General features: G+C 34.0%; 3 protein-coding genes across 3 annotated transcripts; 2 read left to right on the forward strand and 1 right to left on the reverse strand.

Moving 5' to 3' along the window:
- Positions 1–1,322: 1,322 nt before the first annotated feature.
- Positions 1,323–6,526, reverse strand: LOC122587102 (polyadenylate-binding protein 2-like). The gene is made up of 6 exons (XM_043759180.1): positions 6,238–6,526; positions 6,020–6,122; positions 4,724–4,794; positions 3,438–3,629; positions 2,903–3,030; positions 1,323–1,706 (listed from the first exon to the last, which is right to left on the reverse strand). The coding sequence occupies exons 1-6, from the start codon at positions 6,373–6,375 to the stop codon at positions 1,661–1,663; spliced, it is 678 nt and encodes a 225-aa protein (XP_043615115.1). The 5' UTR covers positions 6,376–6,526; the 3' UTR covers positions 1,323–1,660.
- Positions 6,527–11,352: 4,826 nt separating this feature from the next.
- LOC122587145 lies at positions 11,353–15,963 on the forward strand. Its single transcript, XM_043759235.1, has 8 exons — positions 11,353–11,765; positions 12,733–12,872; positions 13,046–13,145; positions 13,356–13,454; positions 13,698–14,045; positions 14,540–14,632; positions 14,713–14,919; positions 15,415–15,963. The coding sequence occupies exons 1-8, from the start codon at positions 11,433–11,435 to the stop codon at positions 15,673–15,675; spliced, it is 1,581 nt and encodes a 526-aa protein (XP_043615170.1). The 5' UTR covers positions 11,353–11,432; the 3' UTR covers positions 15,676–15,963.
- A 1,716-nt stretch (positions 15,964–17,679) lies between these two features.
- Positions 17,680–26,988, forward strand: LOC122588008 (ATP-dependent DNA helicase SRS2-like protein At4g25120). The gene is made up of 29 exons (XM_043760156.1): positions 17,680–17,813; positions 18,286–19,183; positions 19,282–19,323; positions 19,431–19,594; positions 20,135–20,336; positions 20,431–20,487; positions 20,574–20,679; positions 20,763–20,896; positions 21,370–21,444; positions 21,560–21,685; positions 21,774–21,905; positions 22,262–22,345; positions 22,437–22,550; positions 22,657–22,757; positions 22,853–22,919; positions 23,153–23,203; positions 23,292–23,369; positions 23,452–23,658; positions 24,138–24,176; positions 24,248–24,319; positions 24,424–24,510; positions 24,996–25,052; positions 25,128–25,330; positions 25,424–25,517; positions 25,603–25,653; positions 25,830–25,892; positions 25,992–26,051; positions 26,337–26,399; positions 26,658–26,988. The coding sequence occupies exons 1-29, from the start codon at positions 17,680–17,682 to the stop codon at positions 26,745–26,747; spliced, it is 3,651 nt and encodes a 1,216-aa protein (XP_043616091.1). The 3' UTR covers positions 26,748–26,988.
- Positions 26,989–27,671: the final 683 nt, after the last annotated feature.

Below are 27,671 nucleotides of genomic sequence, written 5' to 3' on the forward strand. Positions count from 1 at the left end.
TTTTTAATTAAAAACTTGCAAATTAGTCCTTTAAATATTTAAAATTCCTTAATTGTTTCCTTTGATTTTTTGTCACACGTCTCTCACTCTCTTTTCTATCTCTCGCAAATCACAGTAGGATATATTCCCACAAAACAATGATTATGAGCGCCAATTACTCCCGCCAAAAATTATTTATTCCCGAAAAATTAAATGAATTGCATAATGGCTGAAATTATCTTTTAATCAAAGTTCTTAAATCATTCATTCACTTTCGCAGTTCATTTTTTTTTCTTATCGAATAAAAAGTTATTAACCGAATTCCTTAAGTGTAAAAACAATGGTTTCGTAATATCATTGTTTTGTGGGAATTTATGCATCTAAAAACAAAATAAAATTTACAGCAATGAAATCTTTGATTAAAAGATGATTTCAGCCATTATGCAATTCATTTAATTTTTCGGGAATAAATAATTTTTGGCGGAGTAATTGGCGCTCATAATCATTGTTTTGTGGAATGAGAATAGAAAGATTCAGGTACTACATTGTATCTTTTATTAATATCAACACTTTGTGCAAACAAATACAGGTATTTAATTTAGTCATTTTGTATGAATATGCATAAAGCTAGTGGAGTTGGTAGACTTCCATGGGACTTGTTGATTTTATAATTTTGTCCCAAACAACATATTAGTTATTAGTCTATTTTAGTCTTGGACCTCTTTGTTCAGGTCATTGAGTCCAATTTAAATGAACTAAGCAACTTTCCTTCTTTCTGGAAGATGTATGTAAGGCCTTTTGTGCAATCTTTTTACTAGTCTTTCAACACATAAAATATGTTAGTTCGAGGACTGTGATCGCCTTTATATAAGCTGCTTATTACGAGTATAAATGTAATAGATTTTAAGCCCACGGATTCATACGCGGATAGGTTTAATATAGATTATATCAAAAAATTTAAACGTTTTTACATATATCAAGGTTTCAGTTTACACGCTCATTAGTCATTACTCATTCAAAATGGTCGTTCAAGTGAAATTTTCTTCATCTAGCCATGTATATATACGCATAACGTAGATATAAGACGGTGTAACACTTTCAAATTTTGATTTAACTTGATGCATACACTGATTAATACGACATGATAGACATGCTATGAATACAAGGCAATATATATTGAAAATACTATCTTTTGTTGTCTCAAACTCTCAAATCTCAAGCAGGTCCCCAGAAATTGTTTGATAATTACTTATAGCGAAAAATCAATTTTTCAACAGCAGAGTACTCAGACATGGAAAAGACAGTCAGAATTTGGTGAGACGAGATAATAAAGCGGAGACAAATTAGCACAAAAAATGAACCTTAAAAATTACAAGGCACAAGGTTACACTGGTAGTTGCCTACGTATTAAAAAGGTGCAACCTTATACCTTGAAAAGATCCAACCTTTCCAATGGTTATAACGACATCATTCTGTTTACAGTTTTCCTGTTAGGCAAAAATCTCTCAGCATTTTTCCAACTATAACAGACACAAGATAACTAAAGGCTCAACAAGTCTTAACCACTTGATGGAGCAAGCAGATGTGAAATAAGAATAAGACACTGACAGCAAAGTACACAACAGAAGAAAATCGTTTACTATAGACCAACGGTTCCAGTCTCGAATCTAGTTGTCACTCATCAATATGGTCTGTACCACATCGGCCTCCTGGCTCTTGGGATCCTTCTGCAACATGATAAAATATATGTTAGCTATCAGAAGGTTGCAGCATAAACACCTTCACCATATTCGACATCACAAATGCAAATATCAAGATACAGGGTTATTGAAAAACATAAAAGAGTATACTCTCGTAATATTTTTTAATTCAAACAGTTGAACATAAATACTTTGTCAATCTTATGCTCGTAAGCTTTAGAATCATGTCAGTTACAAGACCTTTGGTAGAAAACTTATCACATAACTTAAAAGAATTGACCAAAATTTGGAGAAAACAAAAGGAAAAGCAATTTGCACAAAGGAAATGTTAAGTCATATACACCAGTTATTTATGTTTGATTCATCAAATGAAAATTGGTCAAAATTGAGATAACTGGTATGAACACTAAAATAGGGTAAGTGTATGTATATGATTAATACTTGTTTGACGACTTTGTATATAAAAATTAGAGAGCTATGATAACACAGCTACATATAAACAACTTGAAAAACTATTCTCGCCATCAAAAAAAAATTAGGTTAAATCTGAAGAGTGTCACTGAGAACGCATTGTTTATCAAAACTTGGTACGAGATACATCTCAATAATCTATTATTTTGGCGATTTCTGATTGTTTAAGGCGGTTTCCGAATGTCAATGACAATTGGAGGAGGTGGCTAGTAGTGGTGGTGATAGAGACACAAAGACAGAAAGACAAAGAGAAAGAGAGAGATGTGTAACATTTTTATAGGGCCGAGAAAAGATGATTTGGCTCATTCCCATCCGAGCACCTCAATCTTAAAAATGTTGTGCCATGATGGGTAAAGGCTTTGTAGTTTTGTATAATAGATAGGTTTTAAAAATCTCTTTAGTAATAACAGTAGTGAAATGGAGTTCTATCCTTTTAAAACAGAATATGCCACACAGTGGTGATTACACATTTCAAAACAAGAAACCTTCACTGATCTTTTAAAAAACTAAAGCCACTCAATTAAATCCTAACTGTCTACTTATTCCTCAATGAATATTCATAGTCACAATACTCGCTGCAAAAACAAAGTAGCAAGTCCAAGTGTAGAGTTCACAAAAGTGTAGGTACAACGTACACCACAAAAAGATATATAACCTCAAAGCTCAATCACTTGCTTAATCAAAACAGACTTGCCACATAGTTACTACAAAAATTCAATCATTTACATTTTCAGGTATAGGTTGGTACATACCCGTAGCCATATGAAGAAAACATTGGTTGGACAGGCATGTAAGGCCTTCGTGAGCGAAATCCATACGGGTTGGGACGCCTCCCTCTGAATTGCTTCATCCCAGGAACATTGGTTCGCTTAGCAGCAACCTGCATAAAAATTACTAGTGAGAATTGGAAGCCCAATATCTGTAATATAAGAGGTAGCAATTCTCAGGACATTTATTTAAAGACGGGTCATATAGGTTATGTTCAGCCTCAAAGGAGTAACTAAGAAAACTTTGTTAGATAAACGGGCCAAAAGTCACCCCGAGTATGTTATTCAAGTATACACCCTGTTACCCTCCCAAATCACTTTATTCCAAGTCAGATCATTTTGGTATCATCTAGCTTAGCTGCTTAACTAAGTAAATTAATTATCTACAAAGAAGCTTACAAAATTAGGCTAAAGAAGTATTCCCGCCTTCCCGGGAAGCCCCAATGTTGTGACCCAACCCACCCAATTTGCCACATATAGTGAATATGTTGTAATGAACATAATAGAAGGTAATTACGACCTTAAGTTGGCGCCCATGCAATTCTGATTCATTCAAAAGCAAAGAATTCTGGACAGATTCAAGTTCTACGAACTCCACGTATGCAAAGCCTTTTGGTTGACCAAACTTGTCTGTTAATATTGTCACCCTATTTACAGTTCCACAAGACTGAAAATGCTGCTGAACCTCCTCAGGGGTACATGCATAGTCTACCTGAAGTTCAAAATGAGAATATGAGCGCCACTCCAAGAGTATATACAAAAGATACTTCTAAAGAAAGAATAAAGAGTGGCATCCAATACAATGCATTGGCACAAGAAGAGAGATAGGGAATTAGGGATTAGAGTATTAAGACAAAAACAACTTCATTAAACCAAAATTAACTTTTTTTAGAATTTGATATAGAAAATAAACCATGTAACTAAAGCTAACACTAAACAAAGGCATATCAAATAAGTGATTCAGAAAATCTGCATTTAAAAATTAACAAATAACGTTTAGGGCATAGGCATCGGAGGTAACTTGACCGTATTTCATTATATTGTCAATTTGTAATATGTCCTTTGAATCCAAAACAGAAAGGTAGCGGCATCTTTTTACACCACATTCTCTACAGTTATTAGCAATGATTCCACACATACATAAGTAGGGGCACCAAAAGTATACTCGGTAACTTTATCTTACTTCATATGATCAGTAGCAATGATATTTATTATTTCTATAACCTCTGTTTTTCTCTCGACTTGCTTCTGTTCTCGAGGTAACACCCTGGCAATAAAGGTGGAGCTGCTAGAGACCATTTGACCATACTACATCGTATTGGAACTGATAAAGGCGGATAAACGATGGCTATGGGTTGGGGGAACTGCATCAGTCAAAACGAGGGGCAAGCTCGGTAGATTTGTTGGCCTTTGGGGGATTAAAGACAGGGGTAAGTTGGTTTTGCCAGTCAGATATAAGTTGACACTTTGAAAGACAGATTTATTATAATATAAGTATTATAATAATGATGAAAAACAAATGTAATAATAAACTATTTACTAGAACAAATGGAAATTCGAAGGTCCACAAATTCAGCAAATGTGACCACTAACACAAATTGCATCTAAACCATTTCAGATAAGTTTAAGTAGCATAAGTGGGACAACGGTGAAACACAGTACTTGGTGACAGTTCCCTTAAGAATTCAATAACTATTAAGCATGGTAATAACTGTACAAAATATAATGATATCCTACTTTTGCACACCAAGACAGGTTTTATAGAAAATGAAATAAGGTAAAGGAACAAAGGATTAAATATCTTACGTTACCAACATATATCGAACGAGCATCAGCCTCTTCCTTCTCAGCCAGTGTAGCAGCAGCATTGGGGTCTTCTGATAATTCCAAATTCAAACAGCAAAAAGAATGTCAATAAATTAAGATAAAAATAAATAATGAAACATCTATATCTTAAAAGGAAGATCGGTATTAGAAAGAAATCATGATACACATGAATTAATTGCAAAAACTCAATTATCTGGTATCCTAGTTTTACAACTTCCATGATCTAATTTTTAAGTTTGCAAAGTAGAGGATGTCAATCTTGTTGTAAAAAGGGAATGAAATTACTATTAGAAGACTTGTATCCATATCCAACAAATGTGTTAATTTATTGTTAAGTAGTGCAACTAAACCAACCACCGTTTCCAAAATTATCCTACATTCAAACTGTGTTCCGACCACTATAAATATTCAGTCAATTAACTAAACCGGTTATAACAGTTCTCTTCAAATTGATTATACTTAACTGTTAACATTTCTATCAATCTTAACTTACTAAACTAACTACAAACAAGATTAATTTTTTCAACTTAGGCTTCATTTTGTATACCATGGATTGTGTTGATCTTTATATAGCAGCATGATATAATGGTATAGTATTTGAAGCTAGAAAACATTATGTAGAAGTGGTTTGTAAGTAGTTTGTCAATATGCAGAGCCTTCAAGTATTTTGGACGCTATGCACCTAACGCCTCCTAAAATCATAGTTCACATCTTTTTTATCCAATTCTAGCGAGGAGGCAGGGCATCAAAAGATTTTCCAATGATAAAAGAAGACCCTTGAAATAGATAAATATACACAAAACTAAATGACATAAACCAGGTCTCTAAAGACTTTCCTTTTTCTCACATTAACTCACTACCGGTTAGTTTAAAATAAACAAAGAAACAATACGAAACTTCTATACTTCTTTAGGCCTTAATCACAAAAACCATACTATACTAAAACCGTCACCACACATTCTTTTACCATCAATATAAAAACAAACCACGATCAACGGTGGTCAACGGAAGATACTCGTTGAATATTCAAATACAACATAAGCTGAAGAAACAACATTGATTTTGCCTTAACGAGCCCTATACATAACTAAACTACACAGCTTAATCAATTTCTCCCACTAACCCTGTCTGTTAGCACATAAACGATACAAAATCACATCATCGTAATATCCCCATTTACGAAAAAGCAAACTTAAGATAGTCATAAACAATGATCCTCCAACATTACACGTCATATATATATATATACACACACATTAAAACAAGAGTGAATACCTTGAACAGAACCCATCTCCTTCTCAACTTTCGCCTGCATTTCACGAAGCGCACCGGCTTCCTCTTCGATCTCCTTTAATCTCTTCTTCATCTCCTCTAAATCCTATATATTTAACACACTCACATAAATTAAAAAACTTTAACCTAAAAAACTCAAATTCAACTTACACACAATCAATTAATCAATATATATACACATATATATACATATAAAATACCTTAGAATTATTAGGATTAGCTTCCACATCTTCCTGTTCTTCTCTAGACATATCGTAATCGGCATCCATCTCGGCTTCATCGGGAATTTCACCGCCGTAAACGTCGTGTTCTTGATCTTGTTCACCCGTGTGATCCATTCTTTCTAAAAATTGTTTTTGTGAGTGACTGGGTGAATACCCAGATTGAAATTAGGGTTTTGTAGGGTTTTTAATTTGCGGGAATTTGGGGGTGAATAATAATGTGAATGAAAAAAATCGCAAATTTTATTTTTGTTATTTTGGTGTTGGGTTGAAGGTGTTTTGGAAGTCTAAAATACGGTTGGACAGGCTTAAATAGACTATATAAACTGTAGGATATATTAATAGCCCAAGTACAAGTCTAAGCCCAACCAATGTTCAGGTTATTCAAAACTATTCAAAACTTGGTGGTAGTGATGGCTTGATAATGGTGACGACAGGTAAAGGTGGTAGCGACTGGCGGTAGCTGCGAGTAGTGTAGTTTATTGATCTAAAGGTCTAGTGTAGTTATTTTAGAAATTAAAGGATGTACATAGTAAATTAACTTGATTAAGGGTATAGTGGATATTCAATAATGTTAGGTGGTGTTTGGTTGGATGGAAAGGAAAGATGAGAAATGGAAAAGGAAACATATCCTCTGTTTGGTTGATACGTGGAATGGAAACATATAATCGGATATCCATTCTCATTCTCTAATTTTAATTCCTCTGTAAATGGTAAGGAAAAGCTGGGAATGAAAAATTATGATGGGAGCCTTTCCCACTTCTTATCTCGTGTGAATCAGAGGTCGTGTTAAAAAACCGAGGGTATAAAAGTCCCCTATCACGTGACTTGCACATTTTCTCCCAAAATCAAAAGGAAACATTCAGATCTATCTAAGATGAATTCCAACCTAGTTAGTTCTCTTTGTCTTCATCAACCTTGATTTTCAAAGAACCTGTTGTTCATCCATACTAGGGTTAGTTTTCTCTTTTTTCCTTTTTCTTCTTACTCGCTAATGAAAATGGTTCAAACCTAGCCAATAATGTTTGAATCTTCTGGTCATTCTCTCAAACCTAAACGATGTACACATCTATTGTTTTGTCTTTCTTTTCATCTCGATTGTATATTGTATGATGATGATATAAGATCTAATATTTGATTAATGATGTTATTTTTTTCTTATGTATTTCACATTATAAATGTTTCATGTTATTTCTTATTTTAAACCTATTTTCATCTATTTTAATTGTCAGTATGTATGTGTATCAGTTAACCTAGCAATTTTTTATATAATTAAACCTTCCAACACGACCTGGTCAAGTAGTTGATTTATGTGATTAAGTTCACCTGTTGTAGCCCTCTTTACTAAATTTTTAAACTAATGTGTTCGCTTTTTTAGATAATGTATTGCAATCTTCAACAATATACTAGTTGTTGAGTTTTCCATCTTTCGGGTCTTGGGTTGTTGCTAGTTGTTGGGTTATGTATTATCGTGGACTGAACAATGATTTCTTGATATGTCAAATGTGTGTTTATCGTGCATCTTTGCATTTTAAGTTTGCTTGTTATATAGTTCAGGTACTCAAGGAATTTGTGTATAACATAAATGAAAGATGTTGTCAAATTGATGCAATGCGATGTCAGGCTTATTTCATATGTATCGAGTCTAACGTTGCTTGTTGCTAATGGTGTTAGTTGTGTTTTCTACGCCAGCTAAGTTGTTGATGTTTTACTGCTGGTATTACAAGTTTGCTTTTGTATGAGTTGTGGGTAATGTTTTCTGTCATCTACAATGGTTGATATACATTGATATGCTCGCTGCATGTTATTTGATCTCCATGATCTTGTGCAAGTTTTACTCATATCATAGATAGTATGTATACTTAATTTGGTGTTGAAAATTTGGTCAGAGATACTTTATATGTTTGTACAGATTGATTTATTGGTCTAGTATGTTGATAGTATATAGTCCTTAATTTCATTACTTGTAATTTGTAAAAGCTTTAAATCTTTTTATAACTATGTTATTGTTATATATTAAACCATTGTTGGTGATGTAGCTTGTGGTTACAAACGATTTTTTATATTTATTTGCTATATATATATATATATATATAGGAGGCCCATCCAATAAGAATAACTTAAAAATAAGAACCAATAAGAACAAATCATGGCCTTTGATTTTCTAGATCGATGGTTACAACTTTTTCAAGCAAATTAAATATTAAAATAATGCTAAAAGGGTATATAAGGAAATCCTTCAATGCCTGCCCCACGTTGCTATCTTCCAATCTAGCCTTCAAATATTTTCTGCAAATTACGAGTAGTTATAAAACCAAAAATATGAAGATTCCATATCTTTAAATCAAATTTGAGAAAAAAATAATTATCCTTTTTTGCAAAAAAATCTAAACCGTTGACGTGGTGGTCTAATTTGGATAAACATTTATTAGATGAACATCATATCATCTATTAATTGTTTTATATAAATTGTTCACTAATATTTAGTTTTTTGAATTTATCCGTTGTGTTTCTTTTTTTCTTTTTCTTTCAGATGCAATATTTATCTAGTTTATTTTTAAGTGCGTTCATTATATTTTGTGCATCCAACGTGTTTTTCTTTCCTTTCTTTTTCAATTACCGAGTAAGAAAAAATTGCATTTTATTAGTATTTACATAATTTGTGCATCCTCCTATGTTTGTAAAATTTGTGCATCCTAACTTTGTTTTATGCTGAAGTTGTGTTGATTTGTGCATCCTCTTGTGTTGATTTGTGCATCCTAAAGTTTGTCTTTTTTTGCATCCTGAATCTATAAAATCAAATTATTTCATTCGCATGTTCATATTGTATCTTCAAACTATTTTTTTTTTCCATCCATTTTAAATTAATCATGCATCCTCTAACTTAATCGATGTTTGTGCATCCATGAACATTATAAATTAATTGTTCATCCATTTGTAATTTTCTACAAATCAAACAACTTATAATATAAATTGTGCAACTTAAAGAATTTATGTTTTTAATTGAATTAGATTGAGATGGAAGTTATTTTTTTCCTTACGTACAATTAGTTACCAAGTGGTTACAAAATTAATACATAAATAAAAGTTTTTTAAAAAAATCTATCTCATGTCAAAATTCCTCTTTTACCCTCTATTCTCACCGTTCTTATTTTAAACCTGTTCTCACAGGAAAGTTACCCTATATATATATATATATATATATAGGGGAAAGATAATTTGAGACCACCTCTTATTTTAGGACCAACTAGGACCATTGATTTTTGTACACCATCATAATCTACTACGATATATATGACTTTTTTGTAAAAATACTAAGACTTTCCGACGACGGGCCCACAGAAAAATCATGTGTAAGTAACTTACACATGATTACACATGATTTTTCTGTGGGCCCGTCGCTTGAAAGTCTTAGTGTTGTTACAAAAAAGTCTTGTATATCATAGTAGATCATGATAGTGGTGTGTAACTTACGAAAATCAATGGTCCTTTTTTAGACTTTTTTTAGTTGGTCTCAAATTATCTTTCCCCTATATATAACTTATGAAAATCAATGGTCCTTTTTTAGACTTTTTTTAGTTGGTCTCAAATTATCTTTCCCCTATATATATATATATAGGGGAAAGATAATTTGAGACCAACTAAAAAAAGTCTAAAAAAGGACCATTGATTTTCGTAAGTTACACACCACTATCATGATCTACTATGATATACAAGACTTTTTTGTAAAAACACTAAGACTTTCAAGCGACGGACCCACAGAAAAATCATGTGTAAGTTAACTTACACACTTACACATGTGTAAGTTACACATGTGTAAGTAACTTACACATGATTCTTCTATGGATCCATCGCCGGAAAGTCTTAGTGTTTTTACAAAAAAGTTTTGTATATCGTAGTAGATCATGATGGTGTACAAAAATCAATGGTCCTAGTTGGTCCTAAAATAAGAGGTGGTCTCAAATTATCTCACCCCTATATATATATATATATATAGGCTTAACAAATGAAGTTAATCCATAGATAAATACATAAGTGAAAATGCATATAAAAATTCATTTCCATTTCACTGAAAAATATAACTAAACAAGGGAAATGATTATCCTCCTTGTTTATAATATTGATTCTCTGCTTATACCAAACATATGAATCATTCTACTTTTTTTTATTCCATTCACTCTTTTAATTCCATTCTCTACCATTCACATGTACCAAATATCCCCTTAAAGCTTGCAATAACAAATAACTTGTTCTTATAGTAGACATTAGAACAGGACATGCCAAAATCTTTTACCTTTTTCTAATCTGTCACACGAGTTTTATGTTCTATGTAAACTCATTTATGAAACTGAATCAGATTAAACCGAATCTAATTCCCAAACACATCTTCAGTTGCATGCAGTAAAGTGATTTTGGCCTAGCCGTGCATCGTACGGGTTTGCACTCTAGTATATATATATATATAAATTTACCCTTTTTCTTTCAACTATTCTATTTTTAAATTACCATAAATGTCATTATTAATTAATATAACTTATGTGGCGTTTCCAGGCGTTCTCGACCACTTTTTGGCCGAGTAATGCCTTGCTCCTACTAGTCTAAGGGTATTATAGGTATATTAGGTAATTTAGGTATATTTATACTAGTCTAAGGATATTATAGGTATATTAGGTAGAAATATTTAAATTAGTGAATAAAGAAGAAGGGTAATTTAAGTAGTTTAAATCATATTTTAAAATTAAAAAAAAAAGTTAAAATAGTTTATATGATAGTATAGATATAGGTAAAGTAAAATAAATATATGTATTTATAGTAGTGTAGTTCACTGTTTCATGAAAAATGCCAAGATAGTTGGATGTGTATAGTACCTTAAAATATTGTTATCGTATAGAGTTGTGGTTCAGTCACTTGACATTGGCTGGCGTCAAGCAACTTCTATCCCCACACCGGGTCCCATATTCTTAACCCGGCCCGCTATACATTTTACTATTTTCACCGCTGTAAAAACTTGTACTTTCTTCATCCCTACTTGTACCTCCATTCTATCACTACGATTATTAAATCAAAAAATTCAAAATTAAAATGAATAAAATATGTAGATACAATCATCATATCTCTATCTCCATGTCAATTCACAAACCCTCATTTCATTCCCCCAAAAATATATTAAAAAAATGCATCCTCTCTCCGAATCCAATTCCAATCCAACCGCCGCATCTCCGCCACCTGCGTTGGACGGATTCGACGGCGCGGCGGCGGAACAACGTCTTCGAGAAGCGGAGGATCGATTGCGAGAAGCAATTGAGGAATTACAACGGCGGCAACGTCGCGCGAAGATGCTATATCCGCCGTGCGATCACGCCGATGAATCGTGTGTAGCGAACGCTATCGGTAATCTATGTCAAAGCTTTTTATTATCTTATGGTGTTCGTGTCGGAATTGGAATATTGCTTCGTGCTTTTAAACTCGCTAGACGGAAATCCTATTCTTCTCTTCTTGATCTCAAGGTTTGAATATATTGTATCTATATATCTATCTGTACGTATATATGTATTTGTAATTTTGTATGTGTATTAGGAATGTGTTTGTATTTTTTCTGCATAATTGAGCCTCGAAATGATCTAGTTTGTTTATAGGTTTATGAATTTCGGTAGTGATTGTTTTGTATGAAAATGAAGTTAGCATTATGAATATTATGATATATTGTGAGCTGAAACTAAATTAAATCGAGTGTGGAATTACGATCAGTTGAGTGCGTAATCCGTGGGTTTGAATCAGAATGTGGGAATGATCAGTTGAAAGTTTGAAATTGTTTTTAGTTGAGTTTCATATAAAGATTGTGTTTTATCGAAATTTGTTTATTCTAAACTATAATGCTATATGTAGTATCTATGTAATGTTGAAATATTGTAAAAGTCAATGGGCTTTTAGATACAAAGACACTCATAGTATTTCCTGAGTTAGCATGCGAGTACTTGATCGTAAATGGAGGTGTTCTAAAAGAGCAAACATATTAGAAAAAGTGAAATTTAAACTTATATTTAGTACCTATGAATCCAGGATACATTTTTAAAATCTATTAGGCATCTTTAGGTTAGTTTAGCTATGCCTGGAACATCTCTTTTATATGTTTTTGGACATAACTATCTAATTATAGCGTCTATACTTCGTTTATGGTTGAAGTGGGATATTCACTGACTTGCTATGAAGTAAAGATCCAGAAATAACCTTATGCCTATTTTGTACAAGGTGGTAGAACTTACAGTTCTACTTCGTCAAGAGATGACACATTCGTCTTAACTCTTAACTGTCACTGATTTTTACATTACTGCAACAACATGGAAGATATTATGATATTGTTTTTCTCATATTTATTATTTTATTTGGATAATTTTTTATTTATGTGTCGATTGATGTGTATGTCAATTTATTTTAAGCATGGGTTTTGGTAGTAATTAACTGAGTTATATGCAGCAACTGGTATCAGAGAAAGACTTGATAGTGAGAGAGGAGGCTTGCCGGGTTGGTTTGCTTTTTGGAGGATTTACCGGGTCATACCATGCACTTAGATGTTTATTGAGGAAATGCAGAAAGAAAGAAACACCATTCAATGTGTAAGTTATCGTGTAATAAGTAGAAATGTTTACGTCTGTAGATCTTTTTAGTAATATACCAGTATTCCCGATTCCCAGTAAAGTCTTTTTTTTTTTTTTACTTTTCTTCAAGCTATTGTTCCCAATATACCTAGTTCACATATATGACTTTGTTAAAGGTGATGATGGAGCAGAATTTTAGCAGGTTCTATCGCAAGTTTGTCTATTTTAGCATTAGATGATTCCAACCGGAGGCGTACACTTGCTCTATATCTTCTGGCTAGGCTTGCTCAGGTACGTGGTTAACTTGTATTTCATAATGCAATCATTATTTTAGGTCATATACAAATCGTATTCATATTTTTGGTAGATGGGGCAAAACTTGGATATTATCCTACACGATTTTGGATTTTAGACATGTTTTAAGGAACATCTTTTTCAAATTTCAAACAAGAGAGCTGGGTGTTGAAGATAAGATGTGCTAACATATCTGCTGTTTAACAGTGTGCTTATAATTCAGCAAAATCAAAGAACAAGTTTCATCTATGGGGAAGTTCATGGAGACATGGGGATTCATTACTCTTTGCTTTATCTTGTGCTCAGGTACATGTAGGATTAACGTATTCATGATTGATAGTTGCCATAAGTTAGTAATCCTTTTTTTTCTTTTCATTTATATTCAAGTAGCAGTCTCAAGCTAACCTTTAAATGATCACATTTCTAGATAAATTTGAAAAACTTAGACCTGCTTGTTTAGTTGTTTAGCTTTTACATCCTGATTTTTCTCATTAAGTGCTAATTGGAGACGAACTTACATTTTTGATACCTTTTGCTTAACCATTGCAGGTCATGTATGCTTTTGTCATGCGTCCTGAGAGCTTGCCAAAATCATATCAAGATTTTATTCAGAAAACTGGGCCTGTTGCCAAGCCTGTATACAAGGCAGTTAGGGAATGTTGTAGAGGTTCTCCAGTAGATGTCGCATCACTATCTTCTTACTTATCAACCGTGAAGGGTGCTGATGTTGTTGCATTGCAAGAGTTTCCGTCTATTATACCTTGTTCAATAATACACCCAGGCACAAAATCATGCTTGGCTCATAATGCATATGCGACATCAGCTACTTTTAAGAAAACATTTCCGCTTTATTTTTCGCTTACTTTTGTACCATTCGTTGTGCTCCGCCTGCAAAAGGTTAGCTTTTCCATTTAATCGTGTTGCTTTTTCTATACTAATTCATGGATTCAACTATGTGGTCTGGTCTCAAAGAGTGACTGGAGTTAGGCAAAATGGGCTGCTATTGGTAATGGATCAATGTGGGAAATTTTGGTACTTGTTGATCCAATACATGTTTTTTCCAAGTTTTATATATAACTAGTGTGCCAAATATGATTGCCCATTCATAATATTTCAATAATAATCTATTTTTTCAAATTAAATCATTTAGAATGTTTCATGTTTTAAAATTACAATCAGAGCGACTTTCAACCCATTTGGCCCATTCCTTTTTCAACTATCTTTATTCTACCATTTGACCTGTTTGAGATAAAATGTAATCTGAATTGGCCCATCTATAAGTAAATGGGATGACATTGCCATCTCTAGCGGATCATTGTTGAATATATCGTTCTTAATTACTAGTTCTTCTTGGATGGAATAATATCCGTCATGTTTCATTTCTTGCTCAGTTTATGGACGCTCCATTTAGAACCAGCTGGCATGCAGTCATAGGAGCTGTTCGCTCAACAGCATTTCTTTCTTCATTTGTTGGAATCTTTCAGGTTGCTTATACTCCTGTTAGTTCCCACTCGTCATTTAAGACTCATATCTATATCTTACAAGTTTCTCTTTGTAATGTAAGGGAGCCATCTGCTTGCACAGAAAAGCGGCATCACAGGACCACAAGCTTGTATATTGGTTTGCAGGTGGATTAGCTGCATTATCTGTACTTTTGGAGAAGAAAGGTAGAAGAGGAGAGCTGGGATTGTATGTTCTTCCACGAGCTGGAGAATCTTTGTGGTATATATTAGTCAATCGCCGTGTACTTCCAGATATCAAGAATGCTGAGGTAACTTTTCTTCTAAACTTCACTGTATGTTGAAAGTAGTCTGGTGAATGGCATCAGAGCATCATCTTCCATTAATATAACTAGGTTTTTAATACAAGAATACAGTCATTACATTGGTTAGTGGTTACTGCTCCCTGAAATTAATTATTGTGGCTAAGGTGTATAATTTTGAATTGTCAGTTGTAGAGGTGGAAATATCAACTTACTTATGAATCGGTCGGTTTGATTTATTTTATATTATAATGGCTCAGGCAGGTCAAATCTAGAAATGTTTGAATATTAATGAAATGATTGTATACTTCATAAGTTGTGAGCTCTTAATTTAGATGTTCAGAAAAAGATTAAAATTAATTATAATAATAATAAAAAAGACAATAAGACATACAGAAATTAGTTCAAAACAATCATCCAAAGGAATTTGTATAATCGTATTTTACTTCATCCTTCAGTTTTATCCATTTGTGTTGTCTGACGGTTATTTATAATCTGTTATAGGTAGCTCTGTTCTGTGCTTGTATGGGTGGAATGATGTACTACTTGGAACACGAGCCGGACACCATGTCTCCTTTTCTGAGAAGCTTAATTCGTCGTTTTCTTGCCAGTAGAATTAGTAACCCAGCCCCACCATCAAGTCGGAATCCCTCTTACAACTACTTACAAACTCTTGACGCCATCAAGAAACCAACGATGCAGAACCAAGAAACTGAATTACCATCTTCAGAAAAATACAATCTTGAATCTATACCTGGACTATGAGCAACTTTTTCAGACTGCTCATACATACCTAATTGATTCATTCACCTTGACTCATTAGATTGGGATGATTGTTGCATCTTATTCATACAATGATTTGTCATAACTGGGTCTACGGTGCTGAATGCTGATGACCTATTCAAATTCAACTTTTGTAGGTTTTTGTTGTACAATGGAGCACGGTTAGTTCATTTTTTGTAAATATTAGGTACCTCAAAATTGTTTAGACTGCAACTAATTGTTGTACCAAGTTCAGACCATAACAAATAAGTTGTGTTTCAGCTTTATGCGTCATGGGTTGTTATGTTCAGACCAAAACGCCTTCGTTGTGGAATCATCATTGACTCATCATTCTCATGAGTTGAGTTATGACCACGAGCCAACACCATTAGGTGTGAGTCGTGGTACGTTGATTATCGGGCTATTCGTGGTTTCGCTCATTTTTTTTTTCTTTCTCCTACATGTTACTACATTAGAATAAAAAGAATTAAAATAAGTGGGTCTTAAACGAATGGTTGGTTAGTGATGTATTGACGATGTTTTTTTTAAAAGGATCAACGATTAGTAGTGGGGGATTTTTTTGATGTGGCGATGACAGTTGACACGGACCAGTGGTTAACTAAATAGTTAGATGGATGTTTGAGTCCTCAATTGCTACTCCCGGTGGCCAGTGCCAATAGCAAACACAGAAGAAAAGTTTTCATGATTACAAGTTAAAGATTCACTTGTAATGTTTGTCCCAACTCCCAAGAATACACAAACCGAACAAAAGCACAGTCTCTTTGTATGGGAGCTAGAGTTGGGGGTGGGGTTGCTATAGTGGCTAGGGTGAGTCTTTCTATCCTTCATAATAAAGTAAAGGATGGTTTTATTTAACAGTAATACTATGCGGAAATCATACGACCTAGATACGGAGTTCATACGTTTTGAATGCGGCTAACTATCAAGTTATTTAAGATGCTAGCTGCTTAGCTTTACTAGAAGGTCGATGAGCAGGGTCAATCTCCATGCCCTTTCTTCTTTAAGTCCTTAAGGCGCATAAATAGCGGTCTAGGGTTTAATATAAGAACTAAGATTGAATAAAAAACAAAGAAAACAAAAATAAAAAAAAGTGGATTATTACGTGTTTTTTAGAAAAAGAAAAGAGGTGATTGGAAAAGAAATCCATGGGTGATCCCTACATATTTTGCTTATGTCAAATCTGCGGCCTAATTTTGAGATGATTGCAAAAGAACATGAGTAGACATCTTATTAAATTACTAATATACCCTACATACCTTTATATAATAATTATTTTTTCCCTTCAAACTCATTCACCATTTTTTTTGGTAAAAAATTATGTTAGTTGAAGGGAACAAAATTAAATAAATTAATAAAAGTATGGATAAAAAGAAATAATATTCATTCATCTTCAATAAAGTTCTACTAAAACTCATCGCATTTTTTAGATTGCTAAAAGGATTGTCTAACCAATGTAAACACATTTTGGATTGGAGTATTGGACTAGAATCGTGCCCACATGATAAGCGATGATAAATTAATTTTATTAATTTTTGGTGATGATAGTTTTTGTTTCTGAAAACATTTTTTATAGGTTAATTCTTTATCGATTTGAATTTTTAAAATTATGACATATTTATTTGTAGAGATATAAATAATCAAGATTAAATCAATATATTTTTATGTAGTACAATTAATTATTTATAGTAATTAATATTCTACACTACTTCAGAACTTCGCTACTAGTTTTGTCCCAAAAAACGGGCCAGCCCATCTAAAACCCGACCCGCAACCCAAATTTCAGAAACAAGTTTAAACGCAACAGCACAGGAGGGAAAACCTCAACACTTCTCGTATACGCCTTCTATTTTCAACTCTTCAATTCCGCCCTAATTACTCGTATAATTATGATTTTGATTTCGATTTTATAAAACTCTAAAAAGCACTCACAAACCAACATTTCTAATTCCTATATTTATCTAACACAATAATAATAATAAATTAATGATGAACAAAGAAAATGAGGGTTATGGAGAATTATCAGATGAACAAAGGGCTCGGATTTCTCGAAACTTCAGAGCCGCCAAAGCTTTACTCCATCGAAAGCGTTGTCGCGATACTTCCGATTCATTTCCTCAAAAGTACGTAACCTTCTAAATCCCTTTGTTTTGTTTTTATATAATTTTTTAACTGTAATTCAATTAATTCACATTTTTATTTTTAGGGCTAATAATTTGTCGCATTTTGTTATTGTTTGTATCTAACTTAACTTCCAGAACGTTTCTATCGTGTTGTTGTTGTATGTATATGTATATATAACTTTCAATATATTGTTGTTGTATGTATCTGGTTCCCTACTTGTAACTTGTAAACTAGTGATATGGCGGCTGTTTGATGATGACGTGGAAACTTATATGACTTTATATAATTGCCACGCCAGCAATTGCTGGCGCGGCAGTCATATAAGTTCCAACGTCTTCAAAACCGATACCACATCATCGGTTTATATGTTATATAAGATGTTTTAGAAGTTGGATACATTTTGGTACACTTATCGTTTATTTTGTTATTCATGAAAGTTGTTGATAGTTTATGTTTTGTTTTGTGTTGTAGAAATGGGACTAGACCATCTGGTGTTGGAAGTGTTACTAGAGTCCCGTTTTCAGATATTTCGTCAAATACTTCTAATGTGGTTGCTGGAAGTGTTAATAGAATGCCACTTTCAGACATTTCATCCAACACTCCGCTTTCAGTTAGAAATTGTACAAAGGTTTTGCACAATGAGAATGGAATCTCTCATAGTTCATTTAAAACTCCAGAAAAACAGTTAGGTTATAGTGGGAACTCATGTTTGAGTAAAGTTTCTGTAAGCAGTATTGACTTAAGTTCTGGTGTCGAGGCTCTGGATGAGATAGAACCTAGTTTGGATTCGTTCAAGACTCCAACCAAGCTGTTAGATTTTACTGTAAGTAGTGAAGTTGAAAAAAAGGATTTTTGTGATAATTTTAATGGTGATATGAGCATGGGTGCCTTAATGGAAAATGATGTTGGTTCATCAGCATTTGTAACTCCGATCAGACAACAGTCTTGTTCTAGTGTTAACGAGCCTTTGACAGTGATGCCAACCATTTTCTATGAAGAGTTTGATGATGCCATTTTAGCCGAAATTGATGAAATATGCGAGTCTGGGATAAAGTCAAATATGACAGTTGAGGAGTCTAGCCGTGACATTATGTTGAAGAGTGTGCATACTAAAATGAATAGTTCTGAATTTAGAAGTGATTTGGGTCCTGCTGTTTTGGATAACATACAAACTGATAATAGTACGGATGGAAGTAGTGGCAATGAATCTGGGAAACAAGAGTCTGGGAGTTCTGAGGATTCGGAAATCGGAGGCATGCCTGATGAGTACGCAAAATATATGCAGTCTTTAAATGATAGACAACGTGAAGCAGCCTGCAGTGACATTACAATGCCTTTGATGATTGTTGCAGGTCCCGGAAGTGGTAAGGTTGTGCTTCTGCTCTCCCTTTTCCTTGACATCCCTCTATCTTTTCCTGAAACCTGGCTTACTAAATATATATTTTTGTTAATGCTTTTCTATCTCAGACGTCTACCATGGTCGGCCGAGTTTTAATGCTTCTTCATAAGGTACTATATATCATCAAGTAGCCTGTTACATCTTAATTTGTGAATTGATCGAGTCTTTAGTGACTTATAAAAGTTTTCTATATGTTTTTTTTTGACCAAACAACTAGGGCATTCAAGCATCCCACATATTGGCTATGACTTTCACCACTGCTGCCGCTTCAGAAATGCGAGACAGAATCGGAGCAGTGGCTGGAAAGGCAGTAGCAAAGGAACTCATGATCAGCACCTTCCATTCATTCTCATTGCAATTCTGTCGTTTACATGCTGAGAAGTATGTAACTTTTTTACTTATTGTCAACATGATTATAGGTGGGTTGGGTACAGATGGTGTCAGGTTGGGTTGGGTTGGGTTGATAATGATGCGCATTATTCTTACAAAACATTACATTTAACTCCATATCCTGTAGGTTCTATATAAAATGGTTTTGAGGGTATTATGCGTTATACATGACCCATTTTGTTTTTAGCAAATTTTGTCAATTCTTATCTGGGTGACCAATTAGAGATTAAACCTAACCAGAGTTGACCGTTCTGAAATTGCCACCTTCAGTATTGACCAGCGTATCAATCTAACACGGAAAATTAAGTGCAACAAGGTATGCATATTGAAGGCTTTCTGATGTTGTCACCTCTTGACAAGTTCTTATGACTTTTGTCATCTATATTACACGTTTACTTAATATCACCTTGTGTCCTCCCTATAATATTTTTCTCATAATAGGGTAGGTCGTAAGCTCTTATGACTTTTGTCATCTATACGTTTACTTAATATCACATTGTGTCTTCCCTATAACATTACTTGTCATAATAGGGTAGGCCGTACACCAGACTTTTTGCTATATGGTCAAGGACAACAAAGGAAGGCGGTCGTTGAAGCAGTGCGGCTCACTGAAAGTGGAAAGAAACTATCGACATCGGATTCTGACAAACTCTCTGAGGTCTCTAATGTCTCTAAAAATGGCCCAGAAGACTTTAGAGAGAAGTCAAAGAAGTGGTTAAAATTTGTGGCACAAGTAGGTCACCCTCTTCAAATTATGTCCTAATATGCTTTGCTAGATTCCTTCATCGATTTCTGATAGCCTTACACTATATTCTATTATATCACAGGCTAAATCTTCTGGGAAAACCTCTAAAGATTACCAGAGGTTGGGAAATGAGATTGGAGTAAGATTGATTCAGGGACTATTTTTTTTTATTTTTTAAATTTGTTACCTTTTAAACTAGCAGTCTGATCTTAGAATCTCAATCAGGCTGCAATTCTTAGGAAATACGAGGACATACTTGCATCATGTAATGCGTTGGATTATCACGACTTAATTAGCTGCTCTGTCAAGCTGCTTAGCGAATTTCCCGAAGGTTAGGCATCTGGGGTAGATATGATATTTTGTTTGGGTAGAGCTTCTCATTCTTGACACATATTGTTTTCATATGATTTGAAGTGTCTAAGGAGTGTCAGGAGACATGGCAAGCAATTGTAATAGATGAATTCCAAGACACAAGTACTATGCAATACGATTTATTGCGAACTCTTGCATCACATAAGCGCATAACAATTGTTGGAGACGAGGACCAGGTACACAGTTTCTGTAAAGTTTTGGTTAAAGGTGGCAAATTGGGATAGTTTGCTAACAGGTCAAGACGTGGTAGTTATATTATTATAATTACCGTCTTAATATCATTTAGTTTTTGCTTACATTAAAAAGTCATAACTGTATTAAATATTACTACTAAACAATATTATTGCAATAATAATCTAACTTTTTAAGTAAAGTGATATATGAGGTTCTAGCATTTGCATACATTTTGGACAACCTTTGACCCGGTCGTTTATTTGTACTGTTTTCATATTAGTTAGAAACATAAGTTTAACCTATTTGACAAAATATAACCCATAGCGACTATTTATATGTAAATTGTGGTGAAATGGCCACCTCTAAGTTTGGCCTCTTGGTAATTTCAACCATTTACAACCTTCTCATAAGTAGCTCAACTCATCCCTGTCTCTTCACATCAACTTGAACTCTGATCTTTTAATTCACTATGCAGTCAATCTTCAGTTTCAATGGTGCAGACGTTAGTGGATTTAAGTCATTTCGCAGAGATTTGCAGCCTCACAAGGAGGTGGACCAACACTTGCACATTCCTTTTTTTCAGTGTTATCTGTAACTATTTGATGTTTCAGATTTAACTATATCTTAAAATAATTCTTTTTGTTCTTCACATAATCTTATCCCAGATCAGATTAAATAAAAACTATCGTTCTACCCGTTGTATTGTTGAGGCTGCATCGTTCCTTATACGAAATAATTCAAAACGATGTCAGTCAAGCAAGGTTCTTACTGACAATTCTTCTGGTTCCAAGGTAACCTTCTTTTTTTTTTTTTTGAATGCATACTGATGTTATGCATGAGGTGTATGTATGATTTGCATGATCTGTATTATCTGTTCAGATTACTGTCAAAGAATGTTATAACGAGGACGCACAGTGTTCATTTGTTGTTGATAAGATACTAGAACTCACATCTTTGAGTTCATCTGTCAAAGGCACGTTTGGAGAGATTGCTATTCTTTACCGGAGACAGGTCAATCCAGCTGACCTTGTTTGCTATCACACCTAATTAAAAGTCTTAATAAATTTAGTTGAGGTGGAAATATGGGCTGGTTGAGTAACATATCAAAACATGTATTTATGCTTTTTTGGTACAAGGGGCCATAGTTTGGGTCAGTAACCAGGAACACTTTCTTTTCAATAAAGTAAGTCTTAATTTAGCAATTAGTGCATCAGTTAAGATTATAAATATACCTAATATTATATTTATAATAATAACATATACTCTCAAATAGAACGATTTAGGAAGTTAACTTCTAGGCATCATATATATACTTTGGGTAACTTTTGATCAGTTTTACACAGCTAGCTTTGCTTTCGATGTAACAGGTGTCGGGTAAGACATTTCAAACAGCCTTCCGTGATAGAAAAATCCCGTTTAATGTTCATGGAGTCGCTTTTTACAGGAAAAAGGTTAGCAAGTAAATGCAATCAGGCAAATTCTAGTGTCAAATTCTGATATTGTTACTTGGTGTTTGCTTAGTTACTGATGAAAGTTCCACAGGTAGTTAGGGTCATCATATCTATGCTCAGAACAACATTGGCGGTGTGTGATGATGGGTCATTTAGGCGAGTGTTTAAGGCCCTCCTGCTTCTAGAGAAAGACGAAATAAAGAGGGTATAAGTTTTTGTAGCATTATTCTCGAATTTCATGCTGATTTCATAACCTTACAGATCTGATAATCTGATACCAAGAAATGTATTTTAACTTTCTTTCTTTGCAGATAATTGAGCATATTAATAAAATCTCATCTGTAAGAAAATGCAGCTTCATATCTGCTGCTTCCGATATATTTGGTGCAAAGATCTCCGGTACCTTTAAAAGGTCTGATGCATATACCGTATATATCTATATAGAAGCAAATTTCTAAGATATTCTGAGTTCACATTTCACTTAATGAACTGCATCTTTCATTGCAGGAGTCATCTCACCCAAGGACGTAAGGTTTTGGGTACTCTGGACATTATTTCAAATCTTGTTCACAGGGTAAGTAAAACTCTACTGTTATTAGTCTAATTGTAAATTCATAATTATATGAGAATGTCCCTCAGTTTTTTCCTAAAAATCTAATATATAGAAATAGTAAATTAAGAGTGTTTCAGGATAAGCTTTATATGATTGTTCCTAGTTTGGCTAAAGAAATACTAACTTTATGAATATTTCTAAACACAGACAAGTAGATTCTCATATTCTCATGGTAGGTTTTATTATTATTACAGGAACAATCCATTTCAGCCGTCATCACATCAGTGGCAAACATGATACCTCAGGTATGCCTTTCATGGAATTTAGATAGCATTAACTAGTTACATATGATAAGCCTGTAAATTGTTATATATATATATATATTGTTTACAGAAGTACCTTCTTGAACAACGGGCTGTTCTTGATGTTGACGGAGGGAAGTTGCTAAACGAAGAACATGATCTTAGATCGGTAATTATCTCATCAGTTATAATCATTAGTTAGATTCATATAAAAGTTGATAAACAAAAGTTTTTTTTTTCTGTTTATGCAGGTTCTTCAATATCTACTGGATGATGCCTCTGATTTTTTAAAATCCTACAACTTTGATATAGATGAGAATAATAAAGACACGGCAGAAAAAGGGTGTGTAATTATACTTAAAGAGTTCATAGATTTTATTACTGAAAGAGAAACAGAAAATTTTCGTGTGAGGCGGCATGATAATAGTCATGCTGTTACTCTTACAACCATTCATCAGGTACATTTCGTATCCCTCTAAATTTGTAACATTTTTTTGTTTGTAAATTAGTTAGAGGTGGCATTATGGGTGGGTTGGGTATTGAGCCATTTTAAAGAGTGTTGAAACTGATATAATTGTCTCTCTCCTTTAAGTACTCAATTAAAGATGATTACATGAGCAGTACTGTAAAAATAATAATCTAAATCCTTGAATAAAGTGGAAGTACACTAAGGGTAAATTTGGCTTGTTTGCGCCATACCGAGTTACCGACCTTTTAATCAGTATGACCTATTTGACCGGTTCCCTATATCACATTTTTTCCATTTGACTCACTCTATCATTTTGAGCTAAAAAAAACTCAAACTGACCCATTCATAGGCAGATGATCATAATTACCAGGTCAAAATTAATCAGGGATCATACTCCCGATTTGCTATAAAACCTTGATTTATCGAATTTCATCAATACTACTATTTAATCATTTTGCTTCCTTGCAGTCCAAAGGATTAGAGTGGGACACTGTCTTCATTGTAAAGGTACTGAAATAGAACTCTATGTGCTGATATTTATCCTCTTAAACGGAACTACTCATGGATCAATCTTTCAGGCAAATGAAAATGAGATCCCCCTTTTGCATGAATTTAATGGCGTCACGAAAGAAACCTGTGCCTCTGTTGAGGTAAGCATGCGTTTGAATTCAAGTTAACTTATCTCTGCATGTTACTTAAAAAGTGTTACATTCTTTATGATACCATGATGCTTCTTCTTTTTGAACAATGATAGGAGGAACGCCGCTTGCTATATGTGGCATTAACTCGTGCAAGGAAAAAACTTTTTATTCTATATGTCACTATGGATTCACATTGGCAGGTGAAGTCTAATCATATCTTGTAACATAACTGGTTGCTGGCTATATTTTTGTTTCTTAATAGTTTTTAGAAATTTGTACAACCTAGTGGGTGCCACTATCCTAACCACCAGGTGGTGGTAATTTAGTCTATTTTTCCGGATCAGAGCAACTAGATGGGGTAAAGTGGGTATGTTGGGTCAAGACAGGTCTAATACATAAGGGTATTGTTGGTACAGTTTGGAGTACTGGGTTCACGGTAAAATTTGTTCATTTCTTAAGCTTTAAAAGTTACTGCGGTCGTCTTTTATACTGATCTAGTTTTTTGGATAAAATGATTAAGGAAGTTCTATGCATAAAAGTACACTTTTGGAGATTATCCGCCTGTTTGGCTTAAGCTAACAATTTAAGCTTCCTTGTTGACCATCTGAAAATAAAAAGTAACATGGGTTGATCTATTCATTGGTGAATGAAAATTGGCCCTAAAACCAGTGTTGCTTTCTTTCAGGTTCTGCAACCTTCACGTTTCTTAAACGAGATTCCAAGGCATCTTCTTGAAATCCAGGTGCCTGTCTTCTAAGTTTAAGCACATATTAAAGGTCACTTTTGACTTGTAATTTATTATTGACTTCATCTATAGGATGAGCTGGGTTCAGGGTATTTGCAAGCAGAGCAACAGGAACTTCTAAATAAAACTTCATGTCTTAATGATTACCGGAAAGCCACAAAACATGCTATGATAATAACAGAAACAGATGAAACTTTCAACAATATACCTGGTGATGATTCCAAAGATCCATATGAAACTATCTTGCCATGCAATGGGAATGATTTCTTGAAAAGGTCCTAATAAATTTTTGTATGTTCCTTAACCGCAACTCTAAAAGTTCTAGAAAAATTTACAAATTTGGATTTTTTATATTATTGATCAAATAGATTTAGTAGCGAAGAACGAGCAACTGTATCCCATTTATTTAATCATTGGGCGAAGAAGGCAGCTTTCAAGGAACCAAAGAGGTTGCTTGATAAGGTTCTTTCTCATACTTACTCATCTACTTGATTCTTTCCAAGTCTGATTATGACATAACTGGATCCTGATTTCTGCTTATTGATAGGTTGCCTTTGTTATTGATGAAAGGCTTAGAGCAAAAAAAACTGCTCAAAAGGTGACCACATTTTTCTTGAATCTCGGTAGAGCAGATGTACTAGAAATTTACCAGTTGGCTTAAAAGAAACCCATGAATCTGGCTACACCTTTTCTTAAATCTCAATTTTGTAGTTGTTTGGAACCAAGTTTTATCATAGCGTGTCACAACTCACAACCAATGTGTTAATTTACTAGGACGTTCTTCGGACTCTGAAGTCATGCTTGAAGAGCAACGAAGCATTTCAGTATGCTGAAAATGTAGGTTCAAGACCAATATTCAGCTATATCCGGTCACTATTTCTGGTCCATTATATATGATTATAATGACTAATATGACTATTCTCTCACTACTATCAGGTTCTACAGTGGTTAAGAATTCCTGCAGACAAGCGTGCGTTTATTACAAAGGAAAAGCAGGTTCGTTTTTTAACAATTAAACAACCATCCTACACTTACAAATTACAATCATTTCCAGAATTTTGCTACTAGTATTTCTCAGCGGTGGCAAAATGGACAAGGGTTGGGTAAAACATAAACATCTTTGGGCTGAAACATTTATATCTCATAAATTGCATTACCACATGGACATTTAGTAAACGGTTACCACAGAAAATCTGTCATTTTATATGTTGCTACAGACTAAAATGACGCATCATTTCTGGAAGACAAAAGTCCAATGATGTTTTTGTTCTTCACTTATAGGAACATTTCCAAAAGTTAAGGATTGAAAGCGCCATGGGTTCATCCTCAGCTACATCTAAGCAGGTGAGTTTTCAGTTTCGTCTCAAAATATCAGTTTTTTCATTATTGCAACATATTTGACCCATTAAGATTGGTTGGGTAGATTCAGGTTATGCTTTATCTCTAACATGTCAAATGGGTGAATATATATCACTGTTTCACTGTTAACCGGTCTACCTTTTACCTGAAATAGAGAAACGCTAGTGACCACATAACAGTTTTAGATTGTGCTCACCAAACTCTGTCTCATACCTGTGTTTATGTTGTACATTATGCTGGCAGATTGCATACTTACAAAGTCTAGGATGCACTACCATTCCAGATTCACGGCTTCATGCATCCCGTTTGATTGAACAGTACAAGAAATTATAGCATGATTTCTACCATCAAGGGAAGAAGCATGTTTTGTATAGCAATGTTGGGTTAAACATCATTTTAAACTTAACGGTATCTTAAGAAACTGTGTTTCTTCAGATTGTGGTAGCAACATTAGGGATATTATGTATATTATTAGCATGGTGGAGATGACTTGTGTTTGTTTTTAACTTTTTATCTGCTATACACACCAACTCTTAACTCAACAGTTGGATACTAAAATAATATTAACTTGTTTTCTTATGGGCATTTATCGCTTGTTCAATATTTGTTCGTTTTCTGGCAACTGTGTGCTTGGTTTAAAGCCAATCCTACTTCGATATAATGGAGATATTGATGGCTAGATATAAGCTTGGTCAGTTAGCTCTTGAGCCGCAATTTTATTTTTTAGCTTTAATGTATAAGGTTTGTGGGTCTGGTGCTACCTTGGAGCTCAACCCATTTTTGCGTACATTGGAACCCAATTGGGCTATTTAAAGGAAAAAAAGAAAAAATGAATCTCGTGTTGGTATCATCATGTCTATGCTAAGGAGCAATCTTAACCAAGAAGTTTTGTCAAAGCTGTTGTTTAACCCTGGTAGTTACACAGATGATAATCCAAGTTTCCATAGTTGAACGACCGCAATTCAGCTAAGGTAGATGGACTATCAATCTATCATTGAAAGAGGTCCAATCTGCACTTACATAGAGGAATTGTGGGCAAACGTGATCCCACATTCTTAAAAAAGAGACATTTTTGATACTTACATGCGTAAGTTCGATTAGTCGTGTACAAAAATCGGGTTCTGTTCTAACCGGTTCGGGTCTCAACCCGATTCGGGTTCTGGTCAAACATTCAGTAACCGGGTTTGACTCTAACCGGTTCGGGTTCTACCCGGTTTTGTGAGGAAGGAAACCCAACCCACTTGGAACCGATTAGGG

The sequence above is a fragment of the Erigeron canadensis genome, chromosome 2, assembly GCF_010389155.1.
Source record: "Erigeron canadensis isolate Cc75 chromosome 2, C_canadensis_v1, whole genome shotgun sequence".
In the NCBI taxonomy this organism is placed as follows: domain Eukaryota; kingdom Viridiplantae; phylum Streptophyta; class Magnoliopsida; order Asterales; family Asteraceae; genus Erigeron; species Erigeron canadensis.